The sequence below is a fragment of the Folsomia candida genome, unplaced genomic scaffold (genome assembly GCF_002217175.1).
Source record: "Folsomia candida strain VU population unplaced genomic scaffold, ASM221717v1 Fcan01_Sc001, whole genome shotgun sequence".
Classification (NCBI taxonomy): Eukaryota; Metazoa; Arthropoda; class Collembola; order Entomobryomorpha; family Isotomidae; genus Folsomia; species Folsomia candida.
This window is the reverse complement of record NW_019091193.1, coordinates 15,518,561-15,542,632: the sequence shown is the minus strand read 5'-3', so window position 1 is coordinate 15,542,632 and position 24,072 is coordinate 15,518,561. Positions and strand designations below refer to the sequence as shown.

The 24,072-nt window shown below is 35.9% G+C and overlaps 5 protein-coding genes across 7 annotated transcripts; 3 read left to right on the top strand and 2 right to left on the bottom strand.

Moving 5' to 3' along the window:
- The first annotated feature begins 761 nt into the window (after positions 1-761).
- Positions 762-1,803, top strand: LOC118438027. The gene is made up of 3 exons (XM_035857720.1): positions 762-1,307; positions 1,384-1,453; positions 1,563-1,803. The coding sequence occupies exons 1-3, from the start codon at positions 762-764 to the stop codon at positions 1,775-1,777; spliced, it is 831 nt and encodes a 276-aa protein (XP_035713613.1). The 3' UTR covers positions 1,778-1,803.
- Positions 1,804-1,870: 67 nt separating this feature from the next.
- Positions 1,871-3,185, top strand: LOC110855251 (GPN-loop GTPase 3). The gene is made up of 4 exons (XM_022103670.2): positions 1,871-2,059; positions 2,153-2,318; positions 2,404-2,841; positions 2,937-3,185. The coding sequence occupies exons 1-4, from the start codon at positions 2,015-2,017 to the stop codon at positions 3,113-3,115; spliced, it is 828 nt and encodes a 275-aa protein (XP_021959362.1). The 5' UTR covers positions 1,871-2,014; the 3' UTR covers positions 3,116-3,185.
- Positions 3,183-4,409, bottom strand: LOC110855241 (SRR1-like protein). Its single transcript, XM_022103660.2, has 3 exons — positions 4,113-4,409; positions 3,777-4,020; positions 3,183-3,685 (listed from the first exon to the last, which is right to left on the bottom strand). Exons 1-3 carry the CDS (start codon positions 4,283-4,285, stop codon positions 3,209-3,211), a joined length of 894 nt encoding a protein of 297 aa, XP_021959352.1. The 5' UTR covers positions 4,286-4,409; the 3' UTR covers positions 3,183-3,208.
- A 19-nt stretch (positions 4,410-4,428) lies between these two features.
- On the top strand, positions 4,429-6,455 carry LOC110855231 (RAB6A-GEF complex partner protein 2). Its single transcript, XM_022103651.2, has 3 exons — positions 4,429-5,002; positions 5,091-5,240; positions 5,686-6,455. The coding sequence occupies exons 1-3, from the start codon at positions 4,549-4,551 to the stop codon at positions 6,387-6,389; spliced, it is 1,308 nt and encodes a 435-aa protein (XP_021959343.1). The 5' UTR covers positions 4,429-4,548; the 3' UTR covers positions 6,390-6,455.
- A 278-nt stretch (positions 6,456-6,733) lies between these two features.
- Positions 6,734-24,030, bottom strand: LOC110843047 (DNA-dependent protein kinase catalytic subunit). 3 transcript variants are annotated; one of them, XM_035852749.1, is made up of 43 exons: positions 23,710-23,791; positions 23,564-23,622; positions 23,359-23,447; positions 22,866-22,997; positions 22,483-22,782; positions 22,183-22,405; positions 21,866-22,089; positions 21,569-21,738; positions 21,015-21,487; positions 20,793-20,926; positions 20,461-20,715; positions 20,205-20,384; positions 19,951-20,107; positions 19,594-19,860; positions 19,383-19,493; positions 19,195-19,314; positions 19,031-19,101; positions 18,797-18,959; positions 18,382-18,593; positions 18,191-18,266; positions 17,994-18,074; positions 16,659-17,916; positions 16,129-16,546; positions 15,498-16,048; positions 15,173-15,425; positions 14,452-15,068; positions 12,425-14,369; positions 12,234-12,322; positions 12,033-12,156; positions 11,761-11,946; positions 11,545-11,675; positions 11,145-11,422; positions 10,850-10,879; positions 10,257-10,404; positions 9,885-10,182; positions 9,639-9,802; positions 9,335-9,551; positions 8,640-8,772; positions 8,396-8,571; positions 8,101-8,301; positions 7,747-8,015; positions 7,389-7,669; positions 6,734-7,315 (listed from the first exon to the last, which is right to left on the bottom strand). In XM_035852749.1, exons 4-43 carry the CDS (start codon positions 22,866-22,868, stop codon positions 6,903-6,905), a joined length of 11,400 nt encoding a protein of 3,799 aa, XP_035708642.1. In that variant the 5' UTR covers positions 22,869-22,997; positions 23,359-23,447; positions 23,564-23,622; positions 23,710-23,791; the 3' UTR covers positions 6,734-6,902. The 3 variants fall into 3 exon arrangements, with proteins under 3 accessions (XP_035708642.1, XP_035708641.1, XP_021944654.2); XM_035852748.1 differs by lacking the exon at positions 23,359-23,447 and having other exon boundaries at positions 23,710-24,030; XM_022088962.2 differs by lacking the exons at positions 22,183-22,405; positions 22,483-22,782; positions 22,866-22,997; ... (1 more) ...; positions 23,564-23,622; positions 23,710-23,791 and having other exon boundaries at positions 21,601-21,738; positions 21,866-22,049.
- Positions 24,031-24,072: the final 42 nt, after the last annotated feature.

Here is a 24,072-nt window from a genome sequence, read left to right as displayed (position 1 = left end):
CCATTCGAGAAAATGTGAGCGCAATTGCAGGAGAAGCATATATACTTCGATCTGAACGGACCGTGGAAGAAGCTGGTGAAGTAGATCTGGACGAAAAAGAAGCTCGAGCATGGGAGATTTTAGAAAAGTTAAAAAATTCAAATTTTTTTCAAAGTCTGTCTGAAAAAAACAAACGGGCGGTAATTGCGGAGCAAGAAAGAAGAGGTGGCGTTATCCATGCCTTGGATATTATAGGTATGTATGATTTGTTTTAGAAATGTTCTGTATAAAACATTAATTTATTATTTAATTCGCAAAATTCCCATTAAATTTCATCCCATTGATAATACTCATTATACTTGAATCCCTGTTTTTTAGCCCTGAAAGAGAAGGGAGAAAAAGTTGACACCGATGATGAAGAATACATTACTGATAGGAAGCAGAGAGAAAAGAAGGAAGAAGATTTCAGACTCCGGTAAAAAGTGAAGCATAAATGTAAAATCTACGTTAATTACATACCCAAACTATTTATGAACTCGACACTAATAAGACTTATTTATAATTAGTACATACACATATATAAAATGTTGGATTGTACAGATACTTGTGGACCAAGCGTAGCAAATTATTAAATTGGTCAATGAGTTCCATTTTCCATCTGGTCGTCATAATAAATTTTGGAATTTGCTTGGAAGAGAGGTATGTTTTAACTTGAACCATCTTTTCTCCTTATCTGTATTTTAAACGCAACTAACTGTAAGATAGCCAAGTTTATGATGGAAATGACCTTCAGTTATGCCATAATCATTGAGCACGCAAAGTTTGACCGGCTTTACCTCAACGACGACTTCAACTGCCTGGAGCGTGTCATTTCGGGGGACTCGGTGAACCACTTTTTCAACATCATCCACGCCTGCACCTGCGTCGCGGTCCTCTTCACGGATCAGTTGGAAACGGCGAGCTTGTGCTGGGCCTTCGTCCTCGCCCAAATATGTCACGCCTGCTGCGACACCTTCCAATTCCTTTACAACGTCCGCTTCCCGTCAGAGGATAAAACGGTCGATACCTTTGAGTCGGTTGCCTTGTTCATGCTCTACATAGCCTACCTCCTCCTATCCACTCTCATCGTCATCCACCGATACTACGACATGACAAACATCCTACAGAAGAGGACTCAACGTTTTACTTCCTCCATCTACAGTGGAAGGCTGCTAAATGAACATATAATTTACAAGAATGAGTCAAAATTTCTTCAGAAAAAATACACCCTAAGACAAGCACAGGCCCTACAGATTTATGGAATTGTGCAGAAAATTCAGCATTTCAAGGTATGTCATTAATTTTACTTATTACTTAATTTAATTCCTTGCCCTTTTTTCCCAAATCTATATTGTTTTTTTACAGAACCGAGGAATAAAACCGAACCCATTAGATATTCAGAATGATGTGAAACTAGCGTGTGACATGTTGAAAAGTACGTACAGAGTTTTAATGAATATTCTATAAATATTCATTAAGTCTCAACTTTGACCTAAAGTGGAATTCTCGAATTCTCATTTCGCTGTAATTGCTCTACTGTGTAGATTTAAAAAATCTTACTGGGCCCAACTTGCTGAGGGAGTTAAGAAAGAGGAACGCAAAACGCCTCAAAGCTCTCCAAGACATGGATTCTCTGGACGAAATTGGAGTAAATGCCCAGGGGGATCGGGGTCGAAGAAGGAAGGAAAGAAAGTCAAAGTCAAAGAAAAATAACAATGCAAAAATTAGTAATAATGAGAATGAGACCCCAACGACATAAGCATCTTACACACCAAAATTACAGACGCTTCCATTTTACATGTAACAACAAAGCTTTTCACTCTCTTGTCTCAAATTTTTAAGGCGGCGAGTCGCCACGCACGTTTGTGAATACACACGACACGAATAAATTCTCGTTAGTTCAGTAAATAACAAATAACCACAGTACTTTTTTGTCAGAATTTTAATTTTTTGGTGTTTATTAATAAAAACAGTTTCAACCAGAAGGGTGGTAACAATGAGGTTTGCACAGATTGTAATGGGGCCAGCAGGCACAGGAAAGGTAATAATATTGAATTTCAGTGAAATGGAATGGAAGTGCAGTGAGGAAATACGAAATAATATGTTGTATGCATTCCCTGATTACCTATTATAGAGCACTTACTGCAGCCATTTAGAAAAACGTGCAGAAGCATCACATAGGAACATTAGAATAGTGAATTTGGACCCAGCAGCAGAGACGTTCAATTACGAACCTTTAGCTGACGTAAGGGAGCTTATCCAAGTGGAGGATGTAATGGAGGATGAAGATTTACATTTAGGTACACTCAACAACAAGTTATATTGTCCTATGTGGTAGTAATTAGTTCACTCTGGTATGACCTTAACTAACGAGGATTAATTTAGGTCCAAACGGAGCACTATTGTATTGCATGGAGTTTCTCATGGACAACTTGGAGTCCTGGTTGTTACCAGCAATCGGAGAGCAGTGGGATGGTGACTATTTAGTTTTCGATTGTCCTGGACAAATAGAACTGTATACACATATGGACACGATGCAACGATTTGTGAAACAACTTCAAGATTGGGATTTTCGCCTATGTGGCATCTATACCATTGACGCCCACTTCCTCACGGATGGCAACAAATTTATTGCTGGGTCGCTTACTGCCTTGGGCACCATGATCAATTTGGAAATTCCTCACATGAACATTCTTACTAAAATGGATCTTCTGAGTAAGCATGACAGAAAGAACATTGAACGATTCTTAGAACCTGATGCGCTGGAACTATTGAATGAAGAGATTGAAACCCCTTGGAACAAAAAATTTCTCAAGTTGTCAGGTACATTTATATAAGAGACCATTTTCTTATGTTCTGGGTGCGTTTTTGGGCAATCTTGCATTAAATAATATATTTATCTATTTATCTATCAACAGAAGCACTGGGGAAAGTACTAGAAGACTATAGCTTAGTAAAATATTTCCCGTTGGATATAAGGAAAGAATCAAACATGGAAAATTTATTGTTAATGGCAGATCTTGTTATGGGTGTGTCTGAAGATGCGGATGTTAAAGTTAAAGATCCGCCTGAAGAAGAAAATCAAGATGATGACTGAATTTATGTATTAACTTTACTATATAAAATGAGTGTTTTATTATTATTAAATTAAAACAAGGTTAAAATTATCTTGTCATATATCATTTTAATTTTACAATTGGTTAGGTTTTATATCTTCAATACAGGAAGACTTGACAAAGTCAGAATCTAGGTAAACTGGAGGACTGCAGTCCAACCAAAAGTCATTCATTTGATGAAATGCATTAAGTTTAGAGAACACATGAATTGACGTATCGTTAAATATATCCGAGTATTCAAAACAATTTTTTACTTCAAACTCTTCACAAATGTCACCTGCCCTAGAGATGAATGACAATGATTGAGAGAGAATTCTCGGTGGGACTGAATTATGAATATTTGCAAATGAATTAGAAATTATGACACAATTTTTGAGCTTTTCAATATTCCAGTTTGCAAACAAGAGATTATTTGTTAACTGGTGAGAACAATGTGGGAGGTAAAATAGAGTGAGCAAGTCATTTTCAACACATCGTCTGCCTTCCTCATTAATTGTGAGTACATGGAATCCCAACTCTTCTAAAACAGCATTCTCCTGATCAGAAAATATCTACAAGAACATAAAGTCGTAACAGTAAATATTCGCATGAAATGTTCTCTGTTTATAATATAAACAATCATAATCCGGATAAATGTCGTACCGGATCAAATAATTCAACCGAACCAATTTCCAGTTTTGTTTGCAGTAGAGTCAATAATGCAAGTTGATATCTTGCAATAATACAGTCAGAAAAACTGCCTAGCCCCAAGCACACTATTTTTAAAATCTTTGGAGAATTTGGAGATCGAAGAGGGTCCAACGCTTGCAGAGCTTTAGCGACAAGCCCTTGAAAATGTGAGAAGAACCCAGAAACTTCTAAATGACTTTGAGCGACTTTTAATTTCCTGAAAATACAAAATATTCAATAATGAAGCAAACATCAGGTTTCTAGCCTTTAAAAGTTCGAATTAAATGAATTTAGAAAGTATTAAATTACTTTATAATATCATCATTTGTCAAACAAAATGTGTCTTGTAACTTCGAATTCGAATTTAGACCAAGGCTTCTCAAACTTTCAGAAGAATCAACATTGTGCCGAAAGTTTAATGTAGCTGACTTTCCCCTTTTCCGTTTAACATGAATAAACTCTTGATTAGAAGCAGGATTCATTGTATATTTTTTATTTGGCGACAAACTAACAAAAAATGATGAACAAGTCAGAAGATCCTGTCGGCATGTCGTGAATGAAATGAATGGATCAAAAAGAGAAAGAAAGCATGTGTTATTTATACAGCTGGTTGAGTGCGAGAGTGGGTGAGTCAAAAATATAGAACAGCAGGCGGGTGAGCCGTCATTGCTTGCAACGAGAATATTTAAATTGTCCATTTTTTTACAAATTTTTTCTGCAGTAAATTAAAGAGTAAGAAAACTAAATGATTGAGGTTACTGCTCGCTTAAGTCAGGGGGTTTACCTCGCTGGGGAGACCGTAGAGGTAGGAATTACCGTGAGAAACCCATCCCCTCCACCAGACGCCAAAAGTCAATGGAATGACTTGGAGGAGGTTTTGGCCTGGGCAAGTGCTCAGGTCCATTGCCAGTGCTGGGTGTCACCGTCCAAAGTCCAGGTCCCTGTGCAGCACACGGGAGCTCTCAGCGCAGAGACGGCCGTCACCAACAGCCTGACCTCATTCGCCCCGTGTCGTGTCACGGATTATGCCACACCTGGACCTTCTGGGGGCAGTGGGGGCGGATCCTCTCATCAGGGTCAGTTGACGAGCAGCAATGGGTCGTCGGCTGTTAGCGGGGGTGGTGGCAGGGTCGTTCTCGCCACGAAACCTGTCATCCTCTTCTGCGATTTGAGACTTCTTCCTGGTGAAAGCAAGACGTGTAAGCTTACCTAAATATTTACTTCATTAAGATGTAAGTGCATATGTATAAACCGTTGATTATCCTCCCCCTTCTTCTGTACGTTCAGATTGGTATCGTGAAGTCCTACCAGTGGATGGTCCCCCATCGTTTCGGGGTCAGACGGTCAAGTATGCCTATAAACTGACTGTGGGTACTCAGAGAGTTAATGCTCCAATTAAGCTGCTGAGAGTTCCAATACGAGTTCTAGTTTTGCAAGGTATTTCCTTAGTTATGATATTTTGAGCTAGAGTTTATGAAACCGGTATGGCCGTCTGTCTGTCTTATTGCAACAACTGGCGTAAATTTTGGCATCAGATCGATAAATTTGAAGCATTTTTTTGTCACGGAACCCCACAAGAAGACGCAGACAGGGTGACGCATACTAGTTTTACAATAAGTCCAGTCGGAGAAAGTTCAAATTTTGCATGGAAAAATATGGAGAAAGTAGTAATTAACATGGCTCTTGTGTACAATATGTATTTGTTAGGGTGTGATATAATGGTTTTTAAAATTCAGACAGAGACTCGCCGGCTCGGGCTATGTACATACATATATATATGTACAATGTCAGTATATATATTTACCAAGCCTGCACTGTACTGACTGTAACTGTAATACATATATTGTTAATAATACCTTCTAAAATTCATGTTTCTCTTTAGAATTTACGGATTCTTCCATTTTAAACGGAAGTGAAGATATCACCCAGCCAGCCAATCCGTTTTTATCAGATCAAGAAAAGGAAACCCCATTGGATTCTGCATTACAAGTTTTACAAGTCGTCACTTCACAAAAGAACCAAAAGTTTTACAACGTGACAAATGCTCGTGGGCATGTCGTAAAGTTTTGTGCATTCAAACATGCCTATAAACTTGGCGAAGATATTGTCGGATCATTAGACTTTTCTGGATGCAATGTTCCTTGCCTCCAGTTTGCTGTGACTCTACAAAGTGTGGAAGAAATTACTCCAGAGTGTAGAAAAATTGAGGGGCAAAAACCTGCCGTTAGTGCTTTCTCTAAATTTCATGAAATGTGTGTCGGGTATCAACAATCGCATTTTGTTTTACCACTTCCCTTACATATTACTCCTAGCTTTTACACCGACCTTGTCACATTAAAGTGGCGATTGCACTTTGAGTTCGTTACAAGCATTGAAGATGAAATGCTGATGAAACCTGTTGAAAAACCAAAGAAAGGGGATCTGGATGGACAAGTTTGGCAAGGTCCAACGAATGTAAAAATCGAAACGATGGTATGGGATCTTCCGATTAAAATTTATGCAAATCTTCCTACTTATATTTCTCAAGGCTTGCAAACCCAAAATTGCTTCGATATGAAAATAAGCAACACTATATCGTTTACATAGGTGTAATAAATATGATAAATGTGCAATATTAAATTAATAAACAGAGTTGATTTACATAAGCAATAATTATGTATTTATTCTATTATTTATAATAGTGGAAGTTGAGATGCATTGCTTTTATCTTATTTTCAATTGTCCACAGTGAAATATACCAGAAAATGATACACATTTCAACCGTGTAGGCTTTATGATTACTATAAATGTGGTTACTATTTAGGTGTTTGATGCACGTCGGCGTCGTGCATGGCCTCCAATTTGTGTTTGGAACACTGCCCCAAATTAGATGTATGACTAGATCAATTGAGTTTCAAAGATGATAAGTTATATGCAGAACAACTCAAAGATATTTCAACGAGAGGAATTGTTTAATTCAAGTTTTCAACTCGTTTTGACATGAAAAGTCGTATTAGAAGTATGTAAATACAAATATAGCATATTAAGTTATGAAGATTATCAAGTTTAAGAAAATGTTTTGTTAAATTATTTTGTTTTTTTGGCATTTGACTTGAGAAACTATATCCATGAGAGTAGCCCGACATACAATCTTGCAAGTATATTCTTATCCGTAGCCAAATCCAGCAGGCAATCAATTACTTGTTCATGTGTGAAGACACCTTCATCATCCGCTCTACTATTCTTGACAATATCACAGTAAACGGGAGTGATATCTTTCCATGGGTTATTTTCCAGAGTTTTCAACAGAATGTTCGTAGGATTTTCACATAAAAGTTTCCTCTTGATTGTCTGCATTGGTAGCCATTCGACGAGTTGCTTTTCCAGAACACTTTCAAAAGGCAGCTTTTCCTTTCGAACTCCTGTCCATTTTATATTATGTTCGTTGACCAGCGTGTTGATAATGAATAAGATCGTGTCTGACCCTTGAAGAAGACATCTCCACACAATACACATTGTCTCCCGGAACAAACCTGTAAAAGATAACATAAGTTGATGTGTAGACAGTAGCACAACTGGATTAGATTTAGTCTTAATGATAATTACCCTTGTATCCATATGGCATCATAAGGTTCTGGAAATTTGGAGAGCAGCGGAATGGAATCATTTCGGGAATAGGTTGGTCAGTATTAGTTGTCTCAAATGCTCTTCCAAAATCTATACCAATGACTTTGCCAGTTTCCAGAGAAAGTAGTGCGTTCTGTAAATGTCGGTCGCCAATCCCAAGTAACCAGTGGACAAGGCACATTGCAGCATATGACCGAATACAGTTTTGTCGGACCTTGAAAAACTGCTCATAGCTTTTGCATCGCTCCATCAAGTGTTCCCTATTTTTAATATGTAATTATTATTAACATCACATATGCAAATATACTCATATAAGGAAAGTTAAAGTTTATCTTACGAGAACAAAGAGTTTGGTGTGGTTGAGACGAGAGAATCGAAATGAAACTCTGCATTCTGTCGAGAGGCGTTTTTCGCAGCACCAGCATAAATATGATGCAGTGGCGCTGGTGGCTTGAGGCCACTTGTTTTCTCTAGCCAACCTTGATGTGACATGGCGGCTGTGTTCATTTGTCCTTCCAATTGTTTGGTATTCAATATAAACGATGAAACCTTCAATGTTTTGTCTAGCCACTCAATGATACCAAATGACTCTGTTAGGGGAATGACCTGAAAATATTTACATATATAATTAAATCCGTGCACTAACTAAATATTAGGTAATTAAAGCTCTATGTATATTTTTATATTGTACCGAATATGTAACAATGTTAATTTTCCGTTCACGAGTTTGTGAATTATTAGAAAAAAAGTTGTTGGCAACTCGGAGCAACTGTTGAATTCTTCGATCTTGGCGTAGGTCATCCCCATATTTAGTCAAGAAGCTTTGTCTTTTCCCATCATTGCCCAAAACACTCATACGAATAGGAAAGGTAAGAGATCGATAAATTTGCACCTAATAGCAGTACATATTTATGTTAATACATAAACCGCCACAAGATAATACTGCTTAATAACAATTGCATCCTTATTCATAGAAAGAATCTTACAGTAGGATTAAATGAAACAATACTCGGATGGGAATTCACATCAGGCTTCGATAATTTATCGTGCAATCCAGGAAATTTAATAACCTCTTCCATTTGAATGTGATGAAAACTTGCCAACCAAGGGGAGAATTCATTCAACTGTTTAATTTTCATGCTACCACTCTGGTCCGGAAAAACTGATGACAAAATATCCAAATTTTAGAAAGTTTCTTGTAAAAATATTATGTCAACTATTTGTGTTTACTTCGCTTCTCGTGTTTTCTTGCTTCCTCAATTCCGGTTTTCAAGCTAGCAAGAGATTTTTCAGTTTTATCATCACCTGCCATGGGAAAATCATCTCCAATTTCGGTTAAATATTGCGACAAGTGTCCCCATATCTTTAATAAACAGGAAATAGTATATTATAATAATAATAGTAAGGTGTATATATGTACAAGTATTTGTGTGCATCTGAATAGTATCATAATCAGGGTCCACTTGCTGTATATACGAAAGTAATGAAAGATAAATACCCTGATCTATCATAAAATGCATGTTCCTAGTTTAAGCATAATTACTTTATATTTTTTTATAATCTTATTCATTAAAAACAACTTTACAAATAGTAAATATTTTAATTATTAATTCCCACATAGGTGCGTGCATTAAAAAAATTCAGTAATAATACCCTAAAATAATTCGTTTGCATTTTATGATAGATCTATGTGTTTTATTTTTCTCGACAACCAAACTCTCCCAAGTAAAAAATCACCCATATCCCAAAACTTTAAAATCTATCGAAAAGGAGAACTCTTAAACTGACCCTACCCGAGATTCTTCAAGGACATAATCAATGGACCCTGATCAGAATAATATCACAATTACTTGACAGTTGGTGTCTCTTATAGAGTGATCAAGTGTCAAATAATCTTGGAACTATACACAAAAACAAAATCATACCTCTCTGGCAAAATTAATATGAATCGATCCATAAATATTTTCTTGACTCAAAATATCTTGAATTACTTGTTGGAAATTTAAAATTGAATCTCGAAGAACCGACACATCTTTCTCTTTAATTTTAAGTAAAATTTCGTCCAACGCAGCCTTATGAAGTATAGTTGGGAATACCAGCGCTTTCAAACTCTTGACATAATCAACGTGATGATCTTGATAGCTAAAGACATATTATGTGCACAAATCTTACAATTAGCGTACATGAATGTTTAAATATGTATTTGGCAACATTTTGCTAGTCCCTCACCCCGGAATGCAATTATTGTATTGCAACATTAAAGCGTCCGGGTACTTTTTGGCAATTTTCTGCACTATTGGCAAAAAGAGTTGATTCATTTCTGGATCTCCATTGTAGGTCGTCATTATTTGATCAAGCCAAGGCAGAAATTTCCAGGTGGGAATAATGTTCCACTTAAAGTCAACATAATTGGAACATTAATTATATGCATCTAGATAATTTGATTTTGTATAGGGATCATAGATTATTTCTTACCAAAGTAGAAAAGGTTGTACGAAGCTGAAAATTTTTCTGAATCAAATCCAGTAAACGAGGAAACCGTAATGTAACATCATCATTTTCGGTAGACATGCTCCGCAGGAGTGATTCTAGCAAGATTGTCAAACTATCATCATTGCTTGGATATGTATCTGGAAAACTCCTCAACAATTCTTCCATCAAATAATACAATTGTAGACTAGCTTCTGGACTCATATTCTCCTTATTTTCGGGATGTTTTACTAGATCAAATACTATTTTTGTTCCAGTCTGCACTACTTTTATAATAGTTGAACTGTAACAAAAAAAAATATCATGAGATGAAATATCATCGAGGGATATATTGTATAAATTCATAAATACACTTACTTTGACTTGATGCCCATAGATTTATTAATAATTGGGAAAGATGCATTTGCAATCTTATTTTCTCTAGTACAAGCAACTAAACTTTTTAGCAGATGACTATGCATTTCAATTATACTGGTGGGGTTTATCTTCTCACAGGTAGACGAATCTTTGCAAAACATAATATCAATTTATTATAGCACAATACAACTAATTATTTATAATGTGGATCTCCCAGCGTATGTTGTCTGATTTTGACCATATTAGTGTGTTAGTGTCAACCGATCACAAATTTAAGTCATTTGCAGAAGACACGTTTGACTAATGCTCAAGTTTGGCAGAGATATTTACATCAGAAGAGGAGAAAACGCAATAAATTTGGAAAGTGTAACATTTGTCAGCTTGGGGGCTCGTTTTCTACTCTTTGGATGCAAATATGTAAACTTGACCATTGGCAGATAGTGTCTTTTGTAGATGTCATATTATTATTAAATTTGTGACTGATTGACACTAGATTGGTCAAAATCTGAAAGCATACCTCTATTCCTATATTGTTATTAGTCTCGTGACATCACTAATTGTAAAATTATTAAACAATAATATGTATGTATTACCAATCCTGATTTTCTTATAGGCTGATCCCCCTGTAGAAAAGAAGTAGAAAAGTAATTTGTATGTCCTGCTTCGTGGTACTCAACCAAAAGTACGAATAAAAAGGGAATTCATTGGAATCAGATAAAAGTTTAAATATGTATGTACAACATATTTACACCTAATTACTCAAGCTCTAGTAATTATATTAAACCGTTTTAATTGAATTATGGTGCATTTTTGGTCTTTTGTTTGTACCAAAAGTATTGTAATCTAAACCAAATTAATGCTTCTTGGTAATGTGTGTTATATACTTACACATTGGCATCCATTCTTTTAGTGGCAAAGACTGGCAAAAGCAATCCAAGTATGCAGCATAAGACTTTCTCCACTCAAGAAAGTCATCCGCACTGACATTACTTCCTAATTGTCTTGACGAATCAAGGTACTTATTTGACACCGTACAGAGCTGATCCCTGGTACTAAGCGAAAGCATCCAGAGGTGCTGGTGAAAATTTAGTAAACTCAATTTTTCTGAACATTGGTAGTCATCAACGAGCAACTCGTGATATAACAACTTCTTCACGAAGCACGACCTATAAAAGTTAGCAAAAGTAAAATTAATTATATTAAATAATAATCATATTTATATCTTCCCATGTTTGATTTTGGTACGCATACAACCAGAAAGAATTTATATACAAATAAAGTCACATACCTAGTCTTGGTCACTATTCCAGAATTAAATAGAGGGGATATGTTGCTCCCATTCAGTTTTTTGAATTTCGAAACTAAACGAACCGTCTTTTCCACAACATTTTCTTCACAGAGGTCCTTTTGCCACAACATCTGGAAATTTAAACGAGATCATTATATCGCTATCCCCCGTGAAGGTGAGGGACACTAATATAAATTAATTTAAATATATTTTTACCATGTCACTAAGAGTTGATGCAAGTTGATATTGCAGAATTTGTTCATTTTTTTGTGGCAGTGACAAATGGGAAAAATTCGTAAATGTTGTAATTCCTGCTTGCCAAAATTGTTCCAATAACACAGTAGCTCTGTTTGCATTGTTCAGGTCAGCACCAAGTAAGAGTAACGCTTGCTCGACGTTAATCTGCAAAAATTTTCAGGAAACAAGTGCAATAAACGTATGTAGATTCACCATCTAAATAATGCATAGGACTTTTAATAAATTATTACCGGGGGACCATCTAACTTTTCAAGCTGCTGAACAAATTCAGTCACATTTGATAAATTAGCATGAGTTTGTTCTTCCAATGTTAACATGAGACCTGCCCTAGTTAATAATTTTTTTTCGGTATATCTGAAAATCATATAAGGCAAAATACCTTCATATAGTCTACAACAACATACTTTTTTGTGAGAATTGGAACAACTTACTTATTATGAAGACCATTTTGTTCAGGTGAGAAAATGGATTGTCCAACAACGTCCATAAGCTTGTCCCATTCCGACAATTGTGATAAACACTAAAAAAAATGAAATCAAGACATCATGAACCGAAAATAATGGAAAGGAAGTAGAAGGCACTGTGAAATTATTACATCTGCAACGAGACTATACTATATTACCTTTATATACGACGATTCAATTAGATTCACGTATTGATCTTGTACGCCGAAATTTTTCTTAAGATCATCTAATAGTTCTAAATACTGCTCAGCGGCTATGTCAACCTTTCCAATCGACTCAGTGTTTAAAGCGCACAGTGTCTTATAAAAACTGTTAGACTTTGATTTTCCCGATAATTGAACAAATATGTTTTTCAGCACGTCTACTTCTTGCAATTCATAATACAGACAGGCAATGTTCAATAATGCAGATTCATTTACTGCTTCCAAGCTGCCTGGAGTTTCCACGCGTCGCCTTTTTGATGACGAAGGGAGATCTTCAAACATTTTAATACTGAGATGGTTTTCAAGCATGATAATTCCAAGCTCATATAAATCATTCTGTGTGCAAATGTTCGCCAGGCAGTTTGATGAAACTAAAATTTTGTTGCGAATCGATATGTCCATAATGGTAGCAACAAGAGTTGCAGAAATCTTTGGAGTCTCAAGAATAGTGTTGAATATATGGTGCACCTTGTTGTTTTCTTCCATTATTGAATTGAAAACATTTGAAAATATTTGACCCACGATTAAACGAGCACATTCAGAATCGCACTGTCCCAATTTAATGAGAGTTGTTAACATATCCGCATATTTTATCATAATATCTGGTATTTCGCCAATTCTGTAAGACCTTGTTACTTTCATGCTCTGTTTAGACTTTAGCTTATCTAGCGTCACATTCATTTTCATCTCGCGTTGACCTACTTGTCTTGCAGCAAAGAAAGCTGCAGATTCCGCAGGACGAACATAAAATCTTTTCCTCAGCTGAGACAATTCATTATCAGTTTTCTCTGTATGAGCATTGGCTTGTTTTTGGGTTTGCTCTTCATCTTCCAATGATGTGATGCTTTTAGAAAGAGGATTGCTCCATGTCGCCATGTTAGTTTTGTTGCTGCTGTCTACGCCTAGTGTTTGGGTAAATTGTTGTTGGCACAAGGACAAACTGGCACGAAGTAAGTTGACTCCATGATGTCCCTGTCGCATTACAGATGCTTGTAGAGCTTGTGGAATAGTAGACAGTGGTTGTGAAGAGATTGATTCTGCAAATAATGGTAGAAAACTTGCTTGTTTTGTTCTCCAGGATCTATCTAGGTTGAATTCGTGAAAAACACAATCTTCTAATGGTTTGTCAAAAATAGTTTTCTGAAAATCTGGGGCGACTGAACATCGTTGTAGAATTCTTCCCAGAATAATTTCTAATGAGTTTTGCTTCTGCCCATAAAGTTCAAGGAGTCTAACTAGCAAATCTTGAGGATTTTTACAATCATCGAGCACTGCCATCCAAAATTCCTCGATTGTGTTTCGTACTTCGGAGCTTTCGTGCTTTAAGGCATCAATAAACACTTTCAAAATCAGATCTTTATTCGCCGCATCCAATGTACTTGGTTGAAAGTAGATTTTAGAAATGCAAATGTAATACCGAGATTGTAGTGATGTATTTTCCGTATCTTGTTGCAATATACTCAACCAAGTCACCATTTTCAAAAACATTTCAATAGGGTGGGCATTTGGAAACTTGACAAAAACTTCTTCAAAAATTCGAACTCCAAGAATTGTTTCAGCAGGCGAAGTGCACGTAGCATTAAATACATTTCGACCATTCAAGTTAAAGATGAAACTTCTCACTGCAGCTGTGGGGTTTTCCGCCGGATTTTCCAACTGTACTAGCAAAGAGGAAAACAAAATTTGGATGATGTCGATCCCTGATGAGTCAAAACTTTTTTTCCCAAGCATTTCTAGCAATTCTTTATGAAACACTCCAGCAATCTGAGGAAAATTCTTTTGAATTTGTTCGAGTATTAAAAGAAATGCAGGTGGGCGACGTGATTGTTCTTTCCTCAGTTTTCTTACGACATGGTCAGACACTTTATCAATATCCTGATAGTTGCCATTCTTTAATAGCCTGAAAAAAATTACAGCATACTTGAAACCAAGATTCAACAGTTCAGAATATACTTAAAAAAATAAAAACGTCAAATTCATACCTTAGAATGAGTCCAAGACTTTCAGCTGCATCAGAATATATCGGTTTTGATGAATACTCCAGCAAAGAACAAAACTGGCGTAATAGGGTCAGGGGATCCTCCCTTGGTAGGACATTATTTCTCAAAGCACACTTACAAAGCAAAATTCCTACTTTTGGTGTTTGACTATCCACAAAGTTAAACCCAGGACAAGAATTTAATTCTGACGTTTCAATTTTCCAAAGGCGAACTACTGCATCTAACAGATGCAAATTTATTTCTAAAAGGTCGTTCCTAGAATAGGCTTGGTCCTGTTGTACGATGTTGGCAACGATAAATTCGCACATTTCTTTGCGAAGATTGGTAGCATGCTCACTTACTACTGCTGATGACGAGGGAATAGCAACTTCATGCCAATCCAGTAACATAACTAGAACGTCTTTGACAAAGTAGTTTAACGGGTCCTTCCAATTAGTACTCATGAGAACTTTGCATATTGGGTTTATAAATATTTTTGCATATGGTAAAATCTCCTTCTGACAATTTAACAAGGCCACTAAAATAAAGATTTTTATATTTTCATGATGGTCCCTTCCATTAAGGACACTCAGCAAATATTTCATCCATGGCTGCTCATCCTAAATAAGAGAGAGGTTGATTATAAATTGAAAATCCTGAGGTAAAATCACCATCTATTCATAACTTGAGATTCTCAAGTTAAGAATCACAGGAATAAACTTACTTCAGAGGAAAGCGATGTCAATTTCTTAATCGTTGAAACAAGACCTTCTATCGATTCGTCAGCAAAAGCAGCACATTTGATAGTTACAACAGGAACTGTATGACTTTTAGTAGCTGAAAAGCCATTTGCTTCGCCTTCATTTGGGTCCAACACATCATGATAAAATGATGCTTCCTCTAGTGGTGTAGAGCACGTAAAATCGAAATTATTTGCTGAATTTTCTCCATACAAGCTACTTGATGCTAAATTAATCCTAAAATGCCCACACAATTATTTGAAATATTATAATCTTACAAAAATTAAAAACAATAAAAACAAGTCAAACCTGGCTTTTGCAGATTGCGTAGCTGCGGCAGTTGCAGATAAAATGATATTCTCCGCTGCGGTTGACCCTGAAGAAGCTGCAATGTTCTCAACATTTGATTGCGCCTTATTAGTAGGTTCAAATAGCACTGGAAAATAGTCTTGAATATCCTTTGAACAGTCGATAAAGGTTTCCCACAAATATTTTCTTTTTGATTTGTCTTCATGAATTAATAGGCCTTCCATCAATAATCGATGATTTGGAAGATTTTCAGAAACCACCAGTATAACTGAAAGTGTGTGATATGCTGAACTGTGACACTGCATCTCATACACGTTGGTAATAGGCATTTTTCGTTGTTTAATCTGTAGGAACGCGGACGATATAACTTTCAAGATGCTTTTTCTCTCAGACTCTGGAATTCCTGCCCTTGTTTGACATTGTTGATATTCAGCCGTTAATTCAGCCAAAAGCAATCTTGCCCCATTTCTCTTTGGAATCATTGATAGTAAGTTGTAAACAATTCGGTCAACATTTAGATGAAAGACTGAAGACGCTGGTTTAGTACTATCCTACAATATACGAGAAGTAATATAAGAAAAAATACACAGAACATTAAAATAGATATACATTAGAAAATTATTAGGCTTACTAGCAATGTGTCCATTAATAACTTAATTTTTCCTTTGAAAAACAATCTAAATGCAGAATTGCGCATCCCAACCAACGTCGGACGTAAGCAATACAGAAAGACATTCCGATTGTTTTCATATTCTTTTGCAGACATGATCGTCTCTAATATAAAGCTACTGGTGTCAACAGCATCTTTATCACTCGCATAAGCTTGTGAGAGTTTCATAAGACGCTGAGCAATAGCTTTGTACAGAAAATTCAGTTCATCAGGAAAGGTGGACATTTTAAACATTGTTGCCAGCAGTAATTCTAGTATCTTCAAATTTTTCGGGTCTCGTTGAAACAACCCTAGGATTTGTTTAACCAGTGCGGATATAAACTCTTGATGATTTGCAGAGGCAGGAAAATTATGATGTATCAATTTCTTTGTAGTGTTTCTAAATAATAATAAAACATGACTTTTTAGGTTACACATATATCTAAGGATAAGTATCATCTCTATTATATGTTTATGCGCATTTAAAATTTAAATATTTGTGAAATACTTACATTACAGATTCAACTATTCTTGAATCACTGGATTGTCCAAAAAGGCCCATGAATCCAATAATTTCACCTTGCTCACTAAAATCTATATTCGCAGCACCCATAGCGTCTTTTCCACACCACCAATGACTAAGTTCAATAGAATCACGAGAACCCTTCAAGTCCAGCCAAACTAGACCTGAAAGAATTCTAAGTACCGTATATTTATCACAGTTAACAGATATCTGGGTCCATATCTTGATTATGCTTTCAAATAGTAAATTTCCAGCCTTCTGACGAAGAGATTTGCTCCCTTGAATTGCTCCCAATAAAAATTCAATGTAGGATCCAATTTTTTCAATCTTTACACGCATTGACATGTGAACAAAGTCAATTAACGTGGGATGAAACATACCACAGACAAGGTGTTTCAGAAAAAACTCTCCCCTGGTACTAAGGATGTCAGGAACATTCCGTTTTGATATTCCACGAAATAGTTGCGTGTCTAAAGCAGTATCTAAAACGGTTTCACATCCAATTCCTAACTCAATGCAGATTTTGAGCAGTTCTTCCAACTCATCTGAATTTAGTTCGAGGATGTCGGAACTTTTTAACGAGGAATCATCTTCACTTGGTCCGAACAATTTTCTTTTTAAATTGTTCCAAAATAGATCCAACAAAACTTGTGTATCGCTCGATGTCGATGCGTCCAAGTCCATCAGGTTATTATCGATAGCCAAACGCAGCCATTGCAATTGAAGAAAATTCTTGGTTTGTAATAAGTCTTGCTGTATTTTGTCACGGCTAAATTCACGTTTTAACTCGACTCTGACTTCTTGACTCCAAGTTGATTTTGAATGGACTAAGATTTGCAATATACTGGACACATTCTCTTCACTGATCATGATTTTAGATATCTTGATTAGAAACTTTTGAAATTCATTTCTTTGAAAGTCCGTCAGAGCAGGTTCCAGTTTCTGCAGACGCACGGATATTCGTGCAAGCGTTTCTAATTGCACTTTTTCACAATATTGAAATTTTGAAAACATGACCATGGCTGCAGTTACGAATCTTGAATTTGGATGCTGAAAAACCGTAAAGTTTAAACAATTGTGATCATAAAAGAATGTATAGCAATCTGCGGCTGAGTCCAAAAATGTTAAAAGTTCTTCCATATTCATGTCTTCAACGTCGATTGAAATTTTGCATCGTTCACTGGTGCGAATAATTGTCGGTTCATCAAAAGCACAGGATACTAAATATGCTTCAACTGACCCACAACCTATCAGGATGTACAAAATTAATACTACACAGTACTGTTAACATGCATCTATCCATTAACTTGATTGAAATGCTTACCGCGAACAATGGGTGCAATAACTTTCAACAATCTGCCGCACTCCTCTCGATAAACGTTTTCGGGTTTTCCAAGTTGAAGTACTTCAAATTGGGAGCAAACAATACAGAAAGAGATCGCGATTATTTTCATACTCGAAATGATGTGTGATTTACCGATGCTAGTAAATTGAATATGTAAGACTATCGTAAAACCTAACCTAACCAATCGGCCAGATCTCGAAATTGAATTTTATCTCCGCGAAACCAAGGTGGATTCTTTCTATCCCCAATTTTCTGAAAACAGCACAACAAAATAGTATGAAATAAAAGCAATAATATACATACTCAGGAAACTACTAAAGAATTATGCCGTTTACTCAAATATCTTTTATACACTTGTTTAACTCACGTTGTTAAAATTGTCCTTCTTCTTGGTAATAATTCTTTCGAGGTGAGAAATTGATTGTTTCGTGGATTTTGCAATGATGGAGTCAGTCTCATTGGGTTGCAACACCGACAGGCTTGCTAAAAATCCATTCATTAGTACTATGCTGTAACAATTGACCAATTCAAAGTCTTCTCGAAAGTCTCGGTATATAGAATTGAATGCGACACAAGAACCTGTAAAGATAATATATATATATATCTATAATAGATAGCAAGCATATAATATAAAATGTTTAGTTTCCCTCTCGATAATAGTTGATCATTACAAACAACCAAGCTGAGGGTCTCCAAAAACTGACTATTTGTTGCGTCCCTCGGCTTGGTTTAATACCTTCTTGGAGGTATAAAAATCTGTGCTCAAAAAGAGTAATTCCTACCTAGTCTGTATTTTACATTAGCATGTGAACTTAACGCCATAATGTACTGAATAACGTCCTTGACAAGTAGTTTGGTGTCATGTTTTAAAGCCCATTTGAAAAACTCGTACAAGCAGTCTGAGGAGAAGTCTTTTAGCCGCGAGTCGTCCGACACAAGACCGTCCTGAATTATGCATTGATTTATTTAAATATGTATTTGGATATATATTTGGTATTTAAGTATGCAGTGTATACCACAATTATTTGAAGAATTGAGTCAGAATAAGCATTTTTCTGTTTTGTAAACCAATGCACAGATTGTGTAGCTAAGAGGTTGAAATTTGAAAAGTTCATATTAAAATCCATTTGTTAAAATAAATTCATTTCGTACGCAATATGCATATATATATATATATTACCTAAGGGGTTGAAAAGTTGCCGAATTAAGAAATCTGAGTCTCCACTGAGTTTCATAATTGTTGTAAACAATGTGACAAACAAATGTATGGCCTGCTGTCCAGTGTTATTTGATCTAACACCTATAAAATTATAAAAATAACAAAGATGCATAAATCACTAAACTGGAGCTTTTCTTGCTGCGACTTACTATCGCCCAAGAAGTAGAGAAATAAAGTGTGCAAGAATTCACAAGCCGTGGTTCGAACTTGACGATTTGCAGATTCCTCGCTCAGCTTTATTACTCTTGGACAAATGAAGTCTGTAAATTCATATACACAAACATTAAACTGAGTGCATTAATAACACGCATTAGTTGAGGAATAACAACTTAAACCGTATGCCCATAGGAAAAATAATACCTAAATAAATATCAAAAGTAGTTTGGCCAAGTGGGATTTTGAGCTTAAGAATACTGTAGTTCTGTTCCAGACAGATATCTGTTGAATGGTCACTTCCCAAATCAATGACGTGCGCAAAGGATCCAATCACTTTCAAAAGCTTCACTTGTACTCTCTTGAGGATTTCGTCATCTTGGGTAGTGCTACGAATTAGTTCGACTTCATCTTGTTTCTTTGAAAACTTTGTGGAATCCAAACTCTTATTAGGCATTTGCAAATGATGTGACCCTATTCGTCATAAATTAATTTTCAAGGTTACTTGTTTGAAAGTAATGCATAGGATGGTTTATGAGAATAATGTCAAAAAAATAGATATACCTTCGGCTAAGAAATAGGTACGCCAAAGTGGAAATAACTTGACCACAATATCTTCTATTATTTCTCGAGGAATGCTGTCCAATGTCATCCACCTTTGAAGGGCATCAGCAGATTTGTCGGCCAAAGGCAGGTGCAAGCGTCCAGTTTGGAATATTTTCTATAATGTTCAGATTTAAAAGTATTAAATTTTAAACCACGTACGGAACTACGTAAGCATGAATACACATATTACTGTGGAAGTGTTACAAACAAACCTGCAAGGTCAAGCACCAACTTTCTTCATTTTGCACCAAAATTATATCGGGAATTGAAAGCCAGAGCTCCAAGACGGATATAAGCAAATCGTCTCGAAAAGTGTCCATTTTTATCAAGATTGATTTCATAAACTCGCTACATTTTTCTTGCACTTTAATCCTTCCTGCAGTAAATGAATTCTGGGAATTAAAAAAGAGACAATTACTGCAGTATCCCTCGATAATTTAATAATAATTATGTACATAGCATACTTACTGGATCAAAGTAGTTGAGTTTGTCGGAAACTTGCAGTGCTGTTGCGAGTATTTTATAAAATGCACTGACGAAAGGGTTCTTAATAGCGTGATCAGTAACTTTGATAACAAATTCTTCCACCCAATTGCTAAACATGGTTTCGTCAGAAGCACTGTTGAGGAATTTTTGGAGAAATTCTATCAAATTTATTAGTAATTGAAAATCTTTAGGTTTAACTGCAGTCATGCTAGAATAGATATCAGAAGGATGTTGTTCCTGAAACAATTTAAAAAATACATTTTTTCCGGCACAAATTCCACCTTTGGAATGAGTCAATTTTACAGTTATTTTACCTCCTGGCCAACAACGCTGTTCTGATCATCATCTGCACCGAGTATCATAGTTAAATCCAGTTTATCAATTGTTAACAAACTCCATGAAATAATTCCATCATAAATTAATTTAGCAGGAATTGGTTCCATTTTGGCTACAAGTTCAAACATACACATTCATCACATCACACTCATGTCGTACTTATGACCATAGTATGTCATATTATAAATGGCTTTTGTTACCATTGACCATGTTAACCCAAATTCCCAGATAGGATGATACTCCTTTCAACTCTAGAGGACGTTTTGCTTCTCGTTTCGAATGCGTCTCGTTGATTGCTTTCCACGCATCAGTAAGAATTTCTAACTCAGCCGCAGTGGGAGAAGCAATAACTTGAGATAATACAACAGGTAATGTTCTGTCGATGAAAGGAATGCATGTTTGATTATGCTTTGTGTACAAGCTGTTGATAATTTTGAGGAAGCACTGGTGTCCATATTTTCTTTGATAAGCACCCAGTTGGGGATAGAACATTAGAAATTGTACTGAAATTTGTTCAACCAAATTAATTTGACCAAGAAATTTTGAGTTGGCAATGGGATCGGTTTCCTTATCCTCTTCAATCAAGTAAAGTAGCAGATTACTTATAGTCTCAAGATAATTGGATACCAAAGTCAAGGAACCACTATAAATATCAGCAACGGGATGATTCAATCTGTAGATATTAAAAATGCATACATTAATATTCCGTTATACATATCAGCGTGATAATCAGCAAAGGAAAATTTCCACAAACTCGAAAATGATTTTCGCAATATTTTCAAATACTTGATCAGCAACCACTCTAGCGTTACTTGCATTCTTGCAAAGCGGAGATAAGAGACCAATTCCTGTGATGGCGATAATTGTTTCATTTCTCCTCGACTTCTCGGATGCCAAGATTTGCGAAAAAGTTTCAATGAAGAACTAATCATAAAATTCATACAAAAAACTCCTAATAAATTTTGTGGTACATACGTAATGATAATAAAGCATATATGTATATGAATAGTCATTACTTAAGTAGTGACAAATACATTTCCAATTAACTTACCGAAACAAATCCGTCAAGAAAATCCGATTGCAACACATCCGCTTCTTTCAATACGTAGTCAAATACAGCTTTGAGATATGCCAACATTGCCTTTCTTCCCACACTATTGTCACTTGCATTACTAGACTTTGACCAAGCCAAAAGATCAAAATACCATTGTTTGTAATTATTGAAAAGTTCTTTATATAGCAATTCCTTATTGTTTGCAACCAGTTCTAGTCCAACTGAAATAACAGATGAATCATAACAATACAAGTACATAAAAAATTGCGGTGCTATTGTAGTACTTGTCTCTACATATATTAATCCCCACCCACCTCGTTGAAATTCTCGACGTTTTAGATAAGTAATTTTTCCTTGGGTATCGTCCTTGATGATTGAGCACTTTGGATCCACAATTTGAACTAGATTCTTATAAAATTGTACCCATTCCATTTCCGTTTTATCTATTTGTGTGCTGAAATACTGCAGAAGCTTATCCATAGCTTTGAGGCATCCATGAAGAATTGTTACTTCAAGATGGGTATCAATTGATTCAACCTATACCAGAGGGAACATTGATTAAATAAAACTACTTAAATTATATGGATTCAATTTTTTGGAGATAATGCGGTTACCTGTCCTCTCATAGTGTGAACAATATGAGAGTACAATTGCTGAAAATAGTCTTTTCGAGCAAATAGTGTATTGTGCGTCAAGGATGCGATGCAACCTAATGCATGGAAAATCTTTCCCCTCACGCTTGGTTGGAACGAAGACTTTTCAGAGTCTCTTAACAAATCCCAATATAACGTAGGAAGTTCAAAACCCCCCATATATTCCCCATAATGTTCAAAAAGGGCTATCAAGCAATCCAATGCTAGTTGTTGATGTTTGGCAGGCTCGCTTGAGTTTCTCCAGTATAATTTCCCTATATCCTATTGACATATTTTTTCAATTATGTGCATACTATGAATATGCATAACAAAATAATACATAAAAATAATATATAAGCACGTACCATGAAATTTTTACAAAATGGAGAAACCAGATTTTCCCATCCTTGAATCTTTTGGTCATTGGACAAAATGAATTTGAAAAGTAAAAGAAACTGTTCCTTGCTGGAATTGAAGGGTTTCTCTGCCAATTTTGCCTGAATTAAAAATATTGGGAAGTTATGATCAAACGCACATTTAACATACCAATTTGAATATTTTAAATTATTTCCTTCTTAGTTTCCTTTATAAAACCAACGCAGCTAATAATATACCGACGCTGCCTTCCTCGCCCTAATTCCTAATTCCTAATCAACTGATAACAACAGCTTGGCGTCCCTTGCCATCGAGAGAAATGGAGAAGTTCTCACACAACTCGTCTGCCCTGTCGGCGAGTTTCACGTGTTTTTCTTCCTCTCTCCTCTCACTCTTGCAAACCTATCAACTTTTTCAAACCTTTTCACCATCTTCTTGTTTCAGTCCTTTTAAGGGCGCAAGAATGCCTCCCAAAAAACTCACTTATCAAAACATCCATTATTCGACTGTCTGAAATGCAAAAGACCTTTCGCCAACAACCAATGCAGGAAACAGCATAAACTCAACGCAACCTGTCCCGGAAAAATTAAGTTATACTCAGCGAACGGAAAATAATGATAAATTAGAAGTGGATGATCAACTTCCTTCCGGCAGAAACACTCCTTTTAAACAGGTATGGTTGAATTACCTTAAGAAAATTTTGCACTCCTTCATTCTCTTCACAGAATATTTGTCCGAGGTATACATCTAGTAACATTGACATAATTAATGCAACCCACGAGAAAGAATTAGCTAATAGGCATATGAATATGAAGGATCTCATTCAAACAATACCTAGTTTGTTATGGTCAATGTGAAGGCGAAAGCATTCCAAGATCAGTTGAGCATTATCAAAGGCCGTTTCAGAGGTCAAGGAGTGTAGTTGCCTTTTGTCAAAAACCTTCAACAAAAGTTCCAAATCCATTTTTGCTATGATCCACCAACCAACGTTTAATACTTGACTTTGATAAATTTATGGAAACATTTGGTAGCAGCCAACAACGCCAAACATATTAGTTATTTGGGTTTGATTCGTACTATTCATTGTTAATCACAAATTTTAATTGAGTTTTGCTAAATTCCACACCGGCCGGATGATTTTACTACTACGAGCATTGACTGACTGACTGACTGAGGAGAGATCTGAACTTTCTGATT

Coding starts and splice junctions, on each gene's coding strand:
- LOC118438027 (XM_035857720.1), top strand. CDS start 762: ATGACCTTCAGTTATGCCATAATCATTGAGCACGCAAAGTTTGACCGG. Junction 1,308..1,383: donor AGAAAATTCAGCATTTCAAG/GTATGTCATTAA, acceptor GTTTTTTTACAG/AACCGAGGAATAAAACCGAA. Junction 1,454..1,562: donor AGCGTGTGACATGTTGAAAA/GTACGTACAGAG, acceptor TCTACTGTGTAG/ATTTAAAAAATCTTACTGGG.
- LOC110855251 (XM_022103670.2), top strand. CDS start 2,015: ATGAGGTTTGCACAGATTGTAATGGGGCCAGCAGGCACAGGAAAG. Junction 2,319..2,403: donor GGATGAAGATTTACATTTAG/GTACACTCAACA, acceptor GGATTAATTTAG/GTCCAAACGGAGCACTATTG. Junction 2,842..2,936: donor AAAATTTCTCAAGTTGTCAG/GTACATTTATAT, acceptor ATCTATCAACAG/AAGCACTGGGGAAAGTACTA.
- LOC110855241 (XM_022103660.2), bottom strand. CDS start 4,285: ATGAATCCTGCTTCTAATCAAGAGTTTATTCATGTTAAACGGAAAAGG. Junction 4,021..4,112: donor ACAAATGATGATATTATAAA/GTAATTTAATAC, acceptor TTGTATTTTCAG/GAAATTAAAAGTCGCTCAAA. Junction 3,686..3,776: donor CGGTTGAATTATTTGATCCG/GTACGACATTTA, acceptor ATGTTCTTGTAG/ATATTTTCTGATCAGGAGAA.
- LOC110855231 (XM_022103651.2), top strand. CDS start 4,549: ATGATTGAGGTTACTGCTCGCTTAAGTCAGGGGGTTTACCTCGCTGGG. Junction 5,003..5,090: donor TCCTGGTGAAAGCAAGACGT/GTAAGCTTACCT, acceptor CTGTACGTTCAG/ATTGGTATCGTGAAGTCCTA. Junction 5,241..5,685: donor ACGAGTTCTAGTTTTGCAAG/GTATTTCCTTAG, acceptor GTTTCTCTTTAG/AATTTACGGATTCTTCCATT.
- LOC110843047 (XM_035852748.1), bottom strand. CDS start 23,839: ATGGATTTGGAACTTTTGTTGAAGGTTTTTGACAAAAGGCAACTACAC. Junction 22,783..22,865: donor CATTTTGTAAAAATTTCATG/GTACGTGCTTAT, acceptor ATATGTCAATAG/GATATAGGGAAATTATACTG. Junction 18,594..18,796: donor TAATGTAAAATACAGACTAG/GTAGGAATTACT, acceptor TTATCTTTACAG/GTTCTTGTGTCGCATTCAAT.